The sequence below is a fragment of the Lygodium microphyllum genome, chromosome 10 (genome assembly GCF_053477565.2).
Source record: "Lygodium microphyllum isolate KBCC chromosome 10, Lygodium_microphyllum_v1.1.10, whole genome shotgun sequence".
Lineage (NCBI taxonomy): Eukaryota > Viridiplantae > Streptophyta > Polypodiopsida > Schizaeales > Lygodiaceae > Lygodium > Lygodium microphyllum.
This window is the reverse complement of record NC_141144.1, coordinates 92,790,713-92,808,289: the sequence shown is the minus strand read 5'-3', so window position 1 is coordinate 92,808,289 and position 17,577 is coordinate 92,790,713. Positions and strand designations below refer to the sequence as shown.

Here is a 17,577-nt window from a genome sequence, read left to right as displayed (position 1 = left end):
TTGAGATTATATACTCATAGGCACAAAAGATTATTAGATGGTTCAACAATGCTATTGCAAGATTATGACCATGAACTTTGGTTTATGATACAAACTCTTCACTTTTAAAAGGCAAAAAGAGGTGGTGTGGTCTAATATGATTCAAGCTTCCCATTCAGAGAGTCTCATATGTACAAATCTAAGTACAATTGCTTGAAATTGAGTTTTTCTTCAAAGGGTGTAGGGTCACATAAAAGTGACTTGACATGACAACTAGATAAGCGGCGATGCGATATCTTGGAGTATCTAATAAAAGTTGTATGGAGAGATGGTATATATCGATAAACTCATTGTATTAACATAGCAAAGAATAATGAATACAAACGTGTCAAGTAAGCTTTACCAAAAAGGAGGAGAACGAAAGCATGGGAATAGCAATCATTTACAGTCCATTGTCAAGCTCTCTCAAAAGTAATGATGAATGCACAATTATATGTGGTCCTCACCATACCAATACTAAAGGTCATGTGAGTTTAATTATGCGAACTTGATTGTTTTTTTATTTGAATTGAATAGAAATCTCATGCAAGAACTTTCATGCGTGAAAATGATAGGGCATTTAAAAATGACACGTCATAAAACGAAGTTGTCACGTATTGACCAATGAATGTAGGTTACTTGTAGAATCTAGTGCAATACTTGATTATTATCCAATACTATGGTATACAAATAGAGATGTTTTATCTCTTGAATCAAATCAACTACGAATCATGTGAGAATAGTTCAAATCGTTGTGTTGAGCACAAGATAAGAAAGGCATGTGTGCTTTTACATGTAGGTGGTTCTGGCTGGGGTGGGTGAATGTGCAATCACTTCAATTGGTGCATGATGGAAAAACAAATGTGCGGAAGCATGGAAGTGAGAGGTATATAAACACATGTAGATAAAGGTGGGTAATGGTAATGGATGGTTGTACGAATCCCACAAAGTGTGCACACATGAGAAATACGATGGTGATTTGTGTCTTGCCACATGGAGGTGTGTGCAATTTTTGTATAAATAGTTGTGACCTTGGCCTACTAGTTTACTTGGCATATTGTTACTAACATTTTTGTTACATCAATCATTGTTTTTCCATAGCAAGACAAAATCTACACATACACATTAAGGGGGAGAGAGCTCAAATTCAAGAGATAATCACATCCACAAGCAAATCTAGAAATTGACTAGTCCAAATTGCGATGTAATCACACCCAGAAACAATTTTTGACATCCTCTAACAATAATTGATTTGTTAAGGAACTTGTGCTACTTAACAACAACACCCCCCCCCCCCCCCCCCCCCCCCCCCCCTTTTCTTAAGAGGAGGAAAAAGTGAAGTGAAAAGTAAAAGCATTTTGCATGAATCTTGTGAATCTCATGCATGTGGTAGAAATCTCTTCCTTACAAGGTCATAATGTACAAGAACCATCTTGGAAGGTACACAGAGATGAGCAGAGAGAGAGAGAGATGAGAGCATGAGTAGAGAGAGAGAGAGAGAGAGAGAGAGAGAGAGAGAGAGAGAGAGAGAGAGAGAGAGAGAGAGAGAGAGAGAGAGAGAGATGATGATGATGATGTGAAATGGAAGATGTGTCGGCTCGAGCAAGATTTCGCATGAAAGAGAGGTCTGTATTTGTGTGAAATTATTGGCCCCTCCCATTTACCTTAAAAACCCCTAGCCTTTCAACCTTTCTCTCAATCCATAGCCTTTTGTCAATCCCATAACCTTAGTATTGGCCTTGGTTGTTACACTAGTTGGTCAAGCAGGTACTTACACATATTTAGAATTAAGCTTTTAGAACCAAACTACATCTATAAGGCTTGTACTAAGTCTAGCATCTTAGAGAAGCAAAAGGGGAACTCTCCAAAGTCCCTGTGTTTGAATTTAATGTGTCTTTCCCTCTTCTTTCTTTAGAGTTCTATCATCTTATTTGGCTGTTTTTTAATAACTTATATTTCATGCAATATCTCTTTTGGTTAGGGTAATATACATACTCCACTAGGCATGAAAGGAAGTGTTGGGCGAAGCTCATCATTTCATGGTGTCTCAAGGTGAGCCACCTCTTTTTTTCTCTCTCATTATGATATTTCTATTTGGAATAATTACATAATTAGAGTTAAACAATGATGATATGGAAATGATAGAAATACAAATATGTGTCTGTATGTGTGTGTTACAGAGCGATATGTTGATGTGTATATGTATGTGTGTGTATTCTAGAGCCAAGGAAAGCTCTCTCTATATGGTGTGAGAAGGAAAAGAATTTGCATATTCTAAGTAAAACATTAAGGGAAGCAATAAGGGAAAGTTTACACATGGGGGAAAAAATAGAATCAAACATAGATTCCTCCTTTTATTTTAATTTTAAGAGGGAGAAGGGAAAGAGGTTATGAGAGAGAGAGAGAGAGAGCTCTCATCAGAATATAATGTGAGAGAGCTGTGAACAATATAATATGATCAGCCATGAGAGAGAGAGAGAGGGAGAGGGAGAGGGAGGGGCTGCTGACCTGCATTCGTCCATGAAGGCATTGCTGGTACAGACACTACCGCGCTTATCTGTGTGAGAGATTCGGGAAGGCTCGGAAGACCAAACAAGGTAAATCTTCAGCCATCTTATTGTCTTGTCAAATCTGCCATGTATGCTTTCAGATTTGTGACGATCCATCCACTGTGACGAATCTTCAGCCAGGTTCTTACTGGCTTTCTCTAGGGCTAACCTTCCCATCTTGCTGCTGTATCTGATTCTTTGTTGGATATAAAACTGCTGCTCAAATTCCATGCATAAGTTTTGCCTGACGTCAAGCCCTAGTAGAGTGACATTCTGTTTACTGGTAGAATGTAAGACTACCAGTTAAATCTATTTTGTTGATTTACATGACTTGAAGGTCTATAGATACATATCTGTGTACTGTTTCATGACATTAAGCCCTGGCAGAGGGACATTCTGGTTCCTTCTACAACATATAATTTCCAATTAAATTCTCTATTAATGATTTTCATGATATTAAGCTCTACAGTTTCATAACTGTTTCCTGTTTTCCCGAGAAAGCTATAGAAAAGCCCTGACATCTGTTTTCTGTTGGCATTTTGTTGAAACAATATTGCTGGACGCTGGCTTGAGTCGGTCATCAGTTTATTTAGGTGAGGCGTCATGTGTGTCAGAGATCCATTAGACAGACACTAAATCCTTAACAAGCATGTATGAACATGTTTTGGATGAACTTGTGTTCCTCTGGCATTCAAATTCCTTGTGGATGCTAATTATCTAGTTTTGGTTTAGGTGTTTATGATGATCCTGAGAAAGCAGCAAGAGCTTATGATCGGGCTGCACTTAAATACTGGGGTCTTGAAGCGGCCACCAATTTCCCTGTGAGTTCAATTCTTGAGATGTATAGTGAACAGCTGGTATGTAAGCTCTTCATTTCAGCATATTGAGTGATTTCTTCTTTCTCTTGTATCATAGGTCCAAGACTATGCTGAAGATGTCCAGGAAATGCAAAGAATGACCAAAGAAGAATATGTAGCTACTTTGATAAGGTACTTTCTACTGCCTGGACTACATTCAAGTGTTTAATTTAATTGCACTGCTAATATGCTGTCTGGAAATATTTTCTGCACACTCCATTTGATTGCGCTTTGCATAATACACAAGCATGCACAAGAAATGCATAGTACTATAAGGCATAGTGATTCAGATGTCATATCAGGTATCACAGATAATGACGCATACAACGATGCCTGATGTAAAGAGCATACACCGTTTAATGTGCAGCTGTGCACTAGCAAATGTGATAACACAGTCAGCATGCACAAACATGCATGCCGTGTGTGCATGTGCTCATGTGCGTGTGCATGCTTGTGCTTGCCCATATGTTGCCATCACACATGGAGCTTGTCTTATGTAATATTCATATGTCAACCCCTTCTTGGATTAGCTTGATTTCCTTCATAAGCAGAACAAAATAACGTGGAATAACATCTTTAAAACTATCTTTAGGAAAAGCAGTGGATTTGCAAAGGGTGCTTCCAAGTATAGAGGGGTCTCCAGGTTGGTCTGCCAATGCTATGTCTTCTATTGTTTACTTTTGTACGTTTGCTTTGCTGATTATTTATGCTTATTGTCTCATTTGCCAAGAGTTTTCCTTGAAACAGGCGGCACAACAAACATGGAGGTTGGCAAGCCAGAATAAAGAAATGTGCTGGTTACAAGGACATCTATCTGGGGACATTTAGTAAGCCTTCACATGCTCTTGTTGCATAGTCTCATGCTTACAATCAAATGCATTAACATTCTGCAATTAATCAATTATTTCTGCCATGTAGGTGTCTTAAACCTGCATGACAAGCTACATTCTTTTATCTATGAAATGACAAGGCTGCTGGTTGAGATGAACTTACAGGTTTTTCTTCTAAGATGGCTCATTCTTTTCCCTTACAGAAACAGAGGAAGAGGCAGCCACTGCCTATGACATTGTGGCAATTAAATTCCGAGGCTTCAAGGCAGTAACAAATTTTGCCATAAGCAACTATGATATCCCAGAGATTTTAGCTAGTGACTGTTTTGCCTTTGATCAGCTTTCAAGTGAAAAAAGTAATACAACAGCCACATTGAGCACAAGTACGAGCAGCATCTCGGAAGCTTTAGAGACGGCTCCAATCTTGGAGTTCTCATTGGGTTGCTTGCCCCATGTATAAGGGCAGGTTGAACAATCTTTAAATGACCTGCAAAAGCATGGTCTAAATTAAATGTACAAGTCGAATGAGAAGCTTTAGAAAAGAGGACATGGCTTCTTGTTTAGTCAGTCCTTTGTTCTATCTCTTCTCATATGAATCAGCTAATGCTGGAGACGATTTTCAACAGTTTTATTAATGCACTCATTGAGGAATTGAGACTTAGTGGCAAGTTTTCCTATTTATGCATGAGATCAATCTATCAAAGCGGAAATCCTGATGAACTGCCATAAGATACATCTGAGATAAGATTTTCGAGTTGAGCTATAGGTCTTGATAAGTCCTTTAGTGAGAGCAGCAGCATCATCATGTATTTATTATGTGGGTCTACATGATTATCCTTTTTCCTGTTGACATGATATCCGATGAGATTTGCGGGAGGCACATTTTTATCAAAATAAATACTTGTCTAATGTGCATCTGATCCAAAATAAGAGGTGACATTCACGTGCTTGATGAGCTCTTGGCATATTGTTTGTCTATTGCTTACGATTTTAGGTCTTATTGGGATCTAGTGTGGCACTTATGCAAGGATGGCTAGCATAATTTGTGAATGGTATGCTCAAACTCTATAACCCCCTTCCCTCACTCCTTCACTTGGGCTTGAAAATAATATCATTGTTGTGGGGGGTGATTGGCTAGTGAATTTTTCCTTAACAACATCTAAGGCTTTCTCTTGCTAGCTTTTCTCAAAGGATGATTTTAATGGCTAATATTTGCCAATTGGGTATTTCGTTCAAAAAGTCCAAACTCTGGTTCTAAAGTTGACCAAGGTTAATAGAAAACTTTTGAAAGAAGATTTGGTATATTAGGGTATCTATTTTATCACATAAGTCTTTTTGTAAGGTTCAAATAGTAGTTTTCAATCACACTTCAAGCCTTCTAGATTACTCTTGGCTTCAAATTACATATAGTTTGAAGGATTTGTCAACTTGAAGGATTTTTCATGTTGGTTTATGCTCATTTTACGGAGATTATTCAAGTTGAAATGGATTTGTGAAGGAAGTTTGTATGTATCCAGTTTTTGACGGCTATTTTTTACTTAGAAAATAGTTGGAATACTTTGATCAGCTTCTAGAAAAATCATGTCTTTGGGAGTGTTAAAATATTATATTTTTCATAAGTTTAATATTGGTTTATTATTTGCACTTTGTTTGTAGTCCATTGATCTTTTTTGAGCTGATAGTTGGATATATCTTGTCGTTTTTGGTGTGCAGACAGACTTTTTGGCATTATAGCTACTTCATTGAGTCTAGAGAATGCTTTGTTTTTAATATTGCAAACCTTGATGGAACAAGCTTTTCGTATTCGAAAGAAAAAATCTGTTTGTTTGAAAGAAGTAGATGAAGTTGATTAAATGTATTGGGATTAAGCCTAAAGACATTGATGTAATTGTATTGGAGAAATTGGAGGGGTAATATGCTTCTCTATTATGCTTATCACTCAAGTTTCATGTATTTTAATGTGAAAGAAATGGCAAGTGCACGTGGTGTATGGAAAAAGCTTAGTGACTTGTATAAAAAAGAAACTGTAGCCTCTTAGGTTGATTGGCTAAAAAAACTCATTGATTTTTGTATGGAGGAGGAGGCTTTGATGTTTGATAACCTCAATGAGTTTAATTCTATTTTGAGCTAATTGACATTTCAAAAGATCACATTTCATGACTTGATTAAGGCTATATTTTTGTTAGTCACATTGCCTAAGAGTTGAAACATGTGGTATTATGATTGCTAATGTGAGAACAATTTGCTCACTAAGGAGATGAATAGAAAAATAATGTAGGGTCAAAGAACTCTAGTGTACTTATTATAGTGAGAGGAAGTACCAAGGGAAACTCTCTTAAGAGTGACAAGTTAAGAAGCAAGTTGCACAATAAAAAGAATGTGAAATTCCATTTCTATAATAATAAGGGATACACAAAAAATAACTATTTTAAATGAAAGAACAAGTAAAAAGATAAGAAACCAAATGAGGATGATGGCAATGAAAAAAGTGCAGCAAAGTTCAAGGACATTAATGCATATGGTAGAGATGTTTTTTTTGTATGTATCCTTGTTGGGTGATGCATTCTTGGTTGCCATGGATAACTATACATCTCAGAATTGGATTTTGGAGTATCATTTCATGTTATCCCACATAGAGTGCTTTTTATTTATGATGCTAGAAAGAGAGGATGCATCTATCTTGGAAACAACTATAGATGTAACTACTGCCATTGGGAATATAAATTTGTCATTACCAAATGATTCTTCTTTGGTCTTGGAGAATGTACATATTTCAAAATTTGCAAAAAGTTTGATAAGTGTAGGAAAGGTTAATGGTTGTGGTTATAGAGTGATGATCTTTGGTGATCATATGTGGAAGATTTGTAGGGGATCTCTTGTTGTGGCCAAAGGGTTTTAGTACGTATGTTTTTAGGATTAAAGACCATGTTATAGCTGTCATTGAATAACCATCATTTGGGGCATCACCTCATAAAATAGGTAGGTGGGATAGCCAAATACTTTTGTTGAACGAAATTTACGTAGGTCCATGAGAGTTTCTCGACCGCCATATATATATACTCTGTTTGTAGACTATGTCATGGTCAAGAATTGTGACGGGCTTTCTTGTTATCCAGATGCTATGACTAGGGATGGCATTCATAAGTGGTAGAGGGATATGTAGTTAGAGATAGATATAGGAAAGAGTCCATAGTATCCTTAGGTAGGCTTACCACAATACTTTTGGATTGAGGCAACTAGCACTGCAATCCATTTGATTAATAGATCCAATAAGAGTTGGCAATTCCACATATTCAAAATAGTCTAAACATACACAAGACCACACAAGACCTTAGCAAGGAGAGTAAGAGAGTTTTCCACTAGCTATTAAGCACCTTATAGTCACTTGATGTGCTTAATAGTAGAGTAGATGAAGTCTACGAGTCTTGAACCTTTAGGAGTCCTCATGTACTCCTCTAGGCGGTAGAGTTACAAAGGAGGTATGGTCTAGTAAACCTCCCTTATATGCACACTTGTGTATATTTGGATGTGAGGTTTTTTGCCATATTCTAAAAAATAAACACATTAAGCTAGATCCAAAATTTGTCAAATGCATCTTTCTTGGATATGTTAACGTAGGTTAGATGGGCTATTCCCTTTGGGATCCATAGGCTTGGAAGGCTATTTGTAGCCATCATGTTATGTTTTCTCCTATTTTGTAGGGGGAGGTATACCAATATACAAAGTATTAAAGATCTTTGCAACCTCTAGAGATCAAGTTCCTAACCAAGAAAGTAAATTGTCAAGGCTAACTAATCGAGATCCCCAAGTAAGTAACAATTCGTTGTAATGAGATGGTATGATGATGGGTAAGAATTGTGTAATTCATTATGCAATGGTATCTAGGTATAGAAATTATTTGAAAATTGAGTATGAAATGATGTTCCAAGTCATAATGAAGATAAACCATGACTTTTAATAAGCTTCCATGCCTAAAGAGTCTAGCTACTTCATAGCAATATTTTTTGTTGTTCATATGAGCAATTGTATAATGTGTAATGGAAGTGGGTTTTAAAACTTGCGATCCTCATTGACCTTGAAATCATACTTCACAAAATAGTAGGACTAGTCTCCTGCTTCTTGTCTTTTTGCATTGTCTCCTCTAGGTCTTCTTCTCTTTCTATGGTAGGAGCTTAAGGGGAATGGGATGCTCTATTGCTTCATGTGCATTGAGCTCGTAAATTTTGGATCATGGGGGGCACCTATATGCCTCCTTTTGCTCTAGGTCTTTCTCTTCATTTGTTCGATGCTCTTATGATTCCTCTGTGTGTCAAAATCTAGTAAGGTTGGTATAGTCGTGGGGGGGGGGGGATCATGATTGTGGTGTCTCTAAGATGATGAGAGAGATCAACCGGGGTGTTTTGGGTTGTATTAGACTTGCTACCTTGAGTTCACACTTATCATAGCCTTTCTCCCTCAACTATCAAATGAGCTCCTCCTTGGTTGGTCCTTCGACCATCAAATTGATCCCTTAAATATTTTTCATACTTCAAGGTGTTGGAAAGCAATCCTAGTTGGGCTTTAAGTTCCTCTACATCTTCAAATTGAGGCATGGAGGTGGACATTATAGCTTCCTTGAATAGCTCTTGTTGCTTCACAGCGATGAATTTGTATTTCTTCAACTAGACTCTATGTTGGCTTTCACTATACAAGGCTACTCGTAGTTGAGCTCCTCAACCTACTTTTTAGATTCTATCAAGAAGTTTTTATATTCATCTTGTGTCCTCTCCACTTTTCCCTAGAGCTCTTGGTTGGCCATGAGTGCACTAGCTTTGTCTTCTTTAAGCTCTTCCATATTTGCTCAAGGGCTCCTATTCTTCCTATTGTATTCTACCCCTTCACAGATTCTTGTGCATTCTTTGTGGTATGTGCTAGGTGAGAGCTCTCTTTTGGGTTAGTTATGATGACATGTATGGGTCTTCCTTTTGCCAACTCACTAATTTGTGCTTACATGGTACCTATTTGAATTATTAGCTCATGAAGGGTTGCAGAGTTAGTGGTTGGTTTGCTTGTCATTTTCTCATTTCCCCTACAAGAGCTACTTTCTCATTTTTGGGCTATAAGATTTGCTACTTGATGTGCAATGGACTTGTCCTTGTTATATATGGACTATTCTGTGGATGCTTTGATAGCCCTTTCATGGTCTTCATGTGATTGCCTCATTTTGGCTTCTAATTTTCTCCATTCTTTCTTTGACCTCTTTTTAGCAACATGGACAATTAGTCACGCTTATTCCATGTCTCGTTTGTTGGAATCCTCCGAGGATGAGCTTCTTCCTCTTCTCTGTACTTCTTCTTTTTCTTGCTTATGTCATCACTATTGCTAGGGTTTCCTACGTCTCCTTTTTGCCTCTTTTCTGTTTTTATGATGTCCTTAGATGAATCTTTGGATAGTGTAGGTGGTTGTGTATGTGGTGGTAGGATCTCATGGAGGGGCACTCCTACAAAGACATTAATGATGTAAGTAAGTGAGTTGCCATAGTTGATTATACTGTGCCTAGTATCCATGCACTTAAGCTTTACTTTCAGATTCTTTGGAGTGAACTTTTTGCCTTCGCCAGGGACTCAGTGACATGTTCCAATCATAAAGCATTTAAGTCCTACTTAATTAGGTCTCCTATCAATATATCCTCTAGGAGCCATTTAGGGATTCTAGTTGGGTTGGATGGAATAGCTACGTTGCCACCCTCAACTCTTCTTTTGGGATTGCTCTCAGAAGAAATCCCTCATTCACCACTACCTTTTACCAAGGTTCTATCAATTATTACCATTGTTGAGATTTCATCCCACCTTTGAGAGACATAGGGGTCTTCTATGTTTTAACATACTTAGGGGGTCTTCTATGTTTGAACATACTTTCTTGATCCCATCTTGATGCCCACAATCTCTTCTACTAACTTTGGAGTAAACTCAATGTTGACCACCTACTATTCATCATAGTTTGCATCAATTTTTATATTATAGAAAAACCTTCTTGATTTGGTGGTTGAGTCTTAGTTTTGGATCAATTTAGTGCAAGTTAAAAAGTGGATGTGAATGGATATGGATCTAATGTAGTGTCTAATGCCATAGATGGCTAAGAGCTCCCTAGTAGTCTAGTATTTTTCAACCATATTCTCAAGGTTGGTCAAAACTTGAAATTGTTAGTAGGTGGCCTACTCCATACATGCTTGCCTCCAATTTTAGCTCATGTCTCTATTGGGAAAATAAAATGAGTTTATCCTCATTCAGTGATAGGTATGCACTACGCTATGGTTGAGAGAATGGTGCTTATGTGGTTGCCATATGTAAGTAGAAAATAAGATTTTTGTGTTAGGTTTGAAGGCAAGGAAAATCCAGGGATTTTTGTAAGAATTTTTAAATAGAAATTTATATTACACATTTGTTACTTTTCTTACCAGTATTGAAAAATGGAATCTACATAGCCTAGAATCCAAAGCCTTTCCCATCTTTTTACCTTTATATCACAATTAATGGTTACTTGTTTGTAGCTAAGTTCTCAATTTCTCGGTTGTTCTTGGATTCTTAAAGGTCTTTGAAGGCTTGAATTTCTAGTCTTTTGGAGTTGGTCTCTTGGTCCTTGAGGTCTAGTCTTGGCAATCAAGTTTTGCCTTCCTTTCCCTTGCAAAATTGGATCAAGCTTCTTAGCTAGGGAGAGTAGGTCATACTGTGTGTGGGTAGTTTTATTATTATTTACAAAGGAGATTGATTTTATAAATTTATATATAATAGAAAAGGGTTTTCAAATCCACCAATCGTAGTGATCGGGGTTGTACTCCACTTCAATTAGAGCATCTAGGGCATCGGGTCCCGAATCCACAACTCACAAATATAAGACATGATATTGTGAAAAGCTCCTTAAGAATTGTTGCCTCTATGAATGAGGGAAGTATCTGGAAAGCTTCTAATTACTAGTTTACGGTCTCTTGAGCTAGCTAGTCTTGTATAGACATGCTTTTGCGAAACATATGTTCTTGCTCCTTGCATGGGGTGCCACTAGGAACTGAGCATGAGCATAACTATGTTGACCAGTTTGAAATTTATCATTGCAAATAGTGGAAAATGTGCCAAGTGTGGAATCAAGATGCAAAAAGAATTATGAATCTGATTTTTTGGCGATGGATAAGTCTTCAACCATTTTCTAGATTTAACAACATTGTCATGGTTTCTTCAATGTAGGTGGCAAAGAGGGTTGGTGTTCACACATTCGATAGGGGACATTGGTATAAGTTGGAAAGGATATCCTCTTGTGGGGTTAACTTGGCAAAAATTGAGCTTATGTCAGTGATAGCTATAGCTAGTTTAGAGGATTCAAATGTTAATCTAATTAGGTAATCAATAGGTGGAGATGAGGTGATCAATAGAGTAGAAGGCATATGTGAACCTTTTTCTTGAGGAGCAGTGATGTATGAAGGCTCTATGGGGCCTTGGCTATAGCAGATATAGTGTGGGTAGGTGATTAGCTTAGATTGCATCTCTTGAAAGCTAAATGTAGTAATCACTCATGCATTTGCTAACTGTAGGTGGAGATGAGGTGATCAACAGAATAGAAGGCATATGTGAACCTTTTTCTTGAGGAGGAGTGATGCATTAAGGCTCTATGGGGGCTTGGCTAGTAGATATAGTGTGGGTAGCTCGTTGGCTTAGATTGCATCTCTTTGGAGCTAAAGTTAATAATCACTCATGCATTTGCTAATTATAGATGAATTCATTTACTAACTTAGTTAACATTGCAATTAGTTAAGAACTTGAATATTCATCCCAAAAGAATCTTAGTGCCACTTCCCTTAGATTTTGAAATAACATAGAAGAGGAGTGGGAGGTTCTCAATCTTAATGATGACTCTATCAATTTTTACTTACCAACAAGGAAAAATATTATAATATGGCTCCTCATCAATGAGTGCATTAGTCATGATTTAGTTGTTGTAAGGTATAAGTGGAGGTAGGCTACCAAAACAAAGGGATCATATTCAATTTCTAAGTTGCCAATTAATGGTAATGACTCAAGCATTTATAATCACTTCTTGATGGATTTGGTCAAAAGTATGGTGTAGGAGTGTGGTGCTGTTGTTGCTCAAATTGTTCATAAAAGCCTGTTCTATATGCAACAGAGGACTATTGTCATTTTCCACGGGTGGTTCATGGGAAGGATGTCTAGGTGGGTAGTATTTCTTTATTTTTCTACCATTAAAGTGGTCGATGGGTTGGCCATCTAGGATTTCTAGCTGAACATTCCCTATCTTGCTAATCACACAAACATGAAAAGGTTTGAGGACTTGGAGTTTCAACTTTTCTTATGACCTTTAATCAAGTAAAGCAACACAAGATTCCCCTTGTTGAAGGATCGTTGCTCAACATGCTTGTCAAATCAAGCCTTATGTTAGGTTTTTTTAGCAAGTAGGACATAAGTTGCTAGTATGTGTGTTTTGGTTAAACACTCAATCTCTTCTAGGCAATGTTGCCATGCTTTAGTGCCTTCTGACCATTCCTACTTATCAATGCACAGACTAAGGATTAACAAATCAATGAGCAAAATGGCATCCATGCCACATGTAAGTTAGAAATGGGGTTTGTCTTGTGTCTTGTAAATTGTCCAATAGGCCCACAATATTGCCATGAGCTTATGATCCTAGTTTGAACAAAATATTGAGATATTTTTGGTCAAGACATTGATGAGAACTTTGTTCATGGCTTATACTTAGCAATTCACTTATTAGGGATAGTTAAGGATTGGACTTTCTATGGATGGCCAAGAATGTAGATAGAAAGTGCTGAATCACTTTATTAAGGAAGTGTGTCCCTTGGTTGCTAAAAATTTTGATGGGACAACCAAAACATGATATGACTTGCTCCCAAAGAAATTGCGCAATGGTTTTTGCATCGTTTTTATGGGTTGCTCTAGCATCAATCCATTTAATCATATAATATGTAGCTACAATGATGCATCAAGCTTGCAAATATTGTTTGGCTAGGCTAATGGGTTGAATGAAGTCTCTAGCCTCCTTCTCAAAAGATTGATGGGCAATCACCAATGTGAGTTCCATCTTATTCTTTTGGATGGGTAACTTTGTTTTTTGGTACTCATCATAGTGCTTGACAAATATGGCCATGTACTTAATGAGTTTGGGCCATTGCAATTGGGATTAAAACACTTTTCCTGATGCGATATTCACATTAAAGTGTCATTCGACAATACTACAATGTGCCTTTGGTAACACATCCTCAATTTCATGCTCTTAAACACACCATTGAAGGAGATAGTCGTGCACTAGGTGATATAATTGACCAATGATCAAATTTTAAGGTCGGGTCTTACTTTGCACACAACAACGGAACAATCAAAATCCAATAATGGCAAGAGCCATCTAGCAATGTGTCCCATGATACAAGGATTATTTACAAGGTATAACAATGCTTAATGGTCAATAAAGAATGTGAAAGGCTTAGAAAGGAGATAATGCCAAATTTTCTTTTAGCATAAACCATTGCTAAGCCCTCCCTCTTAGTCTTCAATATCAATGAGCTGTTGACTAGTGAAGCTCACAGGGAAATCCATAGTATGCTCACACCGCTAGCATAACAATTTCTCCAATTACAATTTATCTCTCAAAGACTTGGTGGAGTTTAGCAAGCTGCTTTCCTACATCTCTCAAAGACTAGGTGGAGTTTAGCAAGTTGCTCTTCTGAGTTACAATGGACACATAGGTCATCTGTGAACACTTCGAGCCAATTTCATAGCATGTCCTTAAAGATAGTGCACATGAGCATTTGGAAAATTACTAGAGCATTAGTCGACCCAAATGGTATGAGGACATAAGCGAACAACCCCCATTTGGTGGCAAATGTATTTTTTTGTCTATCATCTAGGTGGACATGTGTGCTAAAAACCCATCTAAGAAACTATAGACTTTTTTTTCTTGCTACCTATTTTATTATATGTAATTGATGCATACACAAAATTTTCCATTACTTTTTAGCACCAAAACATTCAATGATACCAATTGGTATGCTTAATTTCATAAATGAATCCCACCTTTTGTAATCAATTTTTTCTTTGATACGATGGATGTATTGAGGATTCATATGGTAGGGTAAGGCTTGGTATCATCCTTAAGAGGAATTGTGTGGATGAGGACTTGTGGTGGTACACCCTTACAATCACAGAGTAATTCTAGGCAAAAACAACTTGGTATTCTTATAGCAAGTTAATTAATTGTTCCTCATCCTTTGCATAGAGTTTAGTAATGTGCATAGGCTTAGGGAATTCCCCATGTGCTGTAATGTTCACTTCCTTGACCTTTGCTATTTCCTCTCAATGGGCTCATTAGATATGTCTTTGTGCTTCACACCAACCAATACAACTACTCGATCACTCTTTTTGAACTTTTTGAATTGTGGGGAAAGATTTTGTGGTTTCTTCTAGCTTTGAATTTCTAACTTGTTGTGAGTGGTGCATTTTAAGTTTTTTTGCCTAAAATGGACTAGAAGTTTGGTCTTGGACTTAGTAGATTGGGTTGGTTGTAGAACTTATGGGTCAAAATCACTACTTTCATCTACATCAGAGTCAAAACTTATCATGGTGTTCTCCTCAACCTTAACTATGCCATCTTTGAATACCTTGGGTTGTGGACAATGATTATTGAGTTAGTATCCCATTTGTTCATAGTTAAGTACCTCTTGAAAAGATGGGGGGGAGAGAGAGAGAGAGAGAGCTTGAGCTTTTGCAAGTCACACAATGCACATAGAAGTGCATGCAAGATAGAGATGTGAAACCCTAGTCATTCTTATTCTTCTTCTCCACTATAATAGTCCATCAAGAATAAGAGAGAGTACAACATACATAATATACAAGTGGTCTGTAGTGTGATCATGCTTACTAGAAATATTACTAAATAGATATCCCATAACTTGGGTAGGTGAACTAATTGATATCCAACTATAAAGTATCACCAGAATGATATGTTGATGCATGTATCAACAACGTCAATGATACTAATGCAAAATGGTCATCTAGATATTTGAGTGTTAGCTTGGGTTGAGCTCGACACCTTAATGCTATTTTTGAAGCTCAACTCTATGACTTGTACTCCAAGTAAGCTTCCAAAACATTAAAGCTTTTTTTCTCCTAGGGCCTTTGCGAAAATATCTGCAAGTTGCTCTTTTGTGCTGACATATATGAGATCAATCTTAGTTGCCAAGATCCACTCTTTGGTGAAATGGTAATGAGTCTCAATGCGTTTCATGTGTGTATGAAACACTAGGTCCACAACACCCTTGTACTCTACCTCTGTACTTGATAATGCAATTGCGGGCTATTTCTCATTGCTCCAAGTCATAACCCCACTCCCAAAGAGAAATAAATAGCCATGAATGGACTTCATGTCAGATATACTTCCTACTGAATTTGCAATGCATCAGTGTAACTAAATAACCAAACCACCAAGTAAGCCTCATAAAGGATACCACAATTGAATGTAGCCTTAAGGTACTATAAGGTATGCCTCACACTATGCAAACAAGGCTTATAAGGAACCTACATAAAGTAACTCTCCAAGCCAATGATGTAGTTACAGTTTTTGTTGATAGTGGTGAAGATCAAACTTCCCACCATCTTCCTGTACATTGTGGGATCCTCCTATATCTCACCCACATCAGCACTTAGCTTAACGTTTCGATCCAATAGTACTGAGATTGCCATATCATACAGATGTATTGTCTTTATGAGAGCCATATCCCCTTAGCTATTCTTATCACCTCAATGCTAAGAAAGTACTTTAGCTCTCCTAAATCTTTCATGTCAAAATTTTTCTCGAGAGGACTCTTCATATGCTCTACCTCTTGCACATTATCACCTCAATGTTTAAATCATCCGCATACAAGGTAATAACATCAATGCCTCTATCACTCTGACACCCATAAAGTGAGTGGTGTGCATTTCCAACATGAAAATCAATAGAGACAGGATACTATGATATCTTTTCATGCCATTCTTTGGATGCATGTTTGAACCCATACAAGGCTTTGTGTAGCCTATGTACCTAATCGAGGTGATCCATGCTCTCATGACCCTATGGTTGCTCCATGTACACTTCTCACAACTCACCATAAACAAAATGCATTCTTTACATCAATTTGATACAAGATTCAAAATTTTCCTATAGCCACTATAATGACAGCTCCAACAGTTGCTATATTTATTACTCGAGAAAATGCCTACTCACAACTAATCCCATCAATTTGTGCATAACCTTTGTTGAAAGGTGGAGCAAGAGTGAGACCACAAGTGGAAGTAAGAGTTCTTGAGGTTCAAGCAAGAGAGAACAAGATGGTGTGTCGGAACTTCAACAGTCACAATATGTGACCTGCATTTTCTTATTCTATTATCATAGAGAGAATAAAGAATAAAGTGACATTGATGGGCAGTCACCACCTGCAGTGTACAAGTATATAGGCACATGTGGATTTTAACTCCAAACAATCTCCCACTTAAACGAAAATGTGTCGGAGAGAGAAGAGAATAAGAAAAAGTGACAAAGTACAATGTATACATATAAATACAATAGGATGAGGAATAGATGACATCTCATCTTATGCCCATCAACTTCCTAAGAAAGTCATAGTGTTCAATTGGGAGAATTTTACTAGAGCATATCTATAAGATTCTCATTTATAGAGATCTTGAAAATCTCTACCTACTTGTCCTTGATCACCTCTTTGATGAAGTGATAACAAACCTCAATGTGCTTGGTCTTCACATGAAAGATGGATTATGTGTCAATTGAATGGTACTCATAGAGTTCTAGTGCAATGTAGGATTCATAGTCATACCACGATATGCAACTAGACATCTTAAACATAACACCTACTTGCAAGCCTTAGTTGTGTGGATACAATATACTAAGTGTGGGAGCCTTCACTCAACTGCCAAGACCCACGGACCGCTTATTGTTTCAAGCGTTCCAAGCAGAGCACTAATGGTTACCTCTCACGTAGCCGACGCGCCATCCATATCTACGAGTGTAGTGAGCTTACCTCCATGCCGTTCGAGTTACCTCCTCCCGCGCACTCCGGTAGCTCCACGATCCAAGTGCAAGCTTCAAGCAAACTCCATCCTCAAGCTCCACGCTCCAAGATCCATCATCGCAAGCAAGAAAAGAGAAGAGAAGAGAAGAGAAGAAGAGAGCAGAAGATGTAGAGCTTCTCCACCCCACGGTCCCTCACCCTCACACACTCACTTCCTCACACTCTCACACTCCCTCTCTCAAGCACAAGCTCAAGCAAGC

The 17,577-nt window shown here is 37.6% G+C and overlaps 1 protein-coding gene across 3 annotated transcripts; it reads left to right on the top strand.

The window, feature by feature from the left end:
* The first annotated feature begins 1,704 nt into the window (after positions 1 to 1,704).
* On the top strand, positions 1,705 to 4,915 carry LOC148030285 (AP2-like ethylene-responsive transcription factor PLT2). 3 transcript variants are annotated; one of them, XM_087686568.1, is made up of 9 exons: positions 1,706 to 1,785; positions 2,000 to 2,070; positions 2,545 to 2,615; positions 3,152 to 3,160; positions 3,300 to 3,388; positions 3,483 to 3,556; positions 4,017 to 4,067; positions 4,172 to 4,251; positions 4,458 to 4,915. In XM_087686568.1, exons 2-9 carry the CDS (start codon positions 2,024 to 2,026, stop codon positions 4,712 to 4,714), a joined length of 678 nt encoding a protein of 225 aa, XP_087542694.1. In that variant the 5' UTR covers positions 1,706 to 1,785; positions 2,000 to 2,023; the 3' UTR covers positions 4,715 to 4,915. The 3 variants fall into 3 exon arrangements, with proteins under 3 accessions (XP_087542696.1, XP_087542694.1, XP_087542695.1); XM_087686570.1 differs by lacking the exon at positions 3,152 to 3,160 and having other exon boundaries at positions 1,705 to 1,785; positions 4,026 to 4,067; XM_087686569.1 differs by lacking the exon at positions 3,152 to 3,160.
* Positions 4,916 to 17,577: the final 12,662 nt, after the last annotated feature.

Coding starts and splice junctions, on each gene's coding strand:
- LOC148030285 (XM_087686568.1), top strand. CDS start 2,024: ATGAAAGGAAGTGTTGGGCGAAGCTCATCATTTCATGGTGTCTCAAG. Junction 2,071..2,544: donor TCATTTCATGGTGTCTCAAG/GTGAGCCACCTC, acceptor TCGTCCATGAAG/GCATTGCTGGTACAGACACT. Junction 3,557..4,016: donor TATGTAGCTACTTTGATAAG/GTACTTTCTACT, acceptor AACTATCTTTAG/GAAAAGCAGTGGATTTGCAA.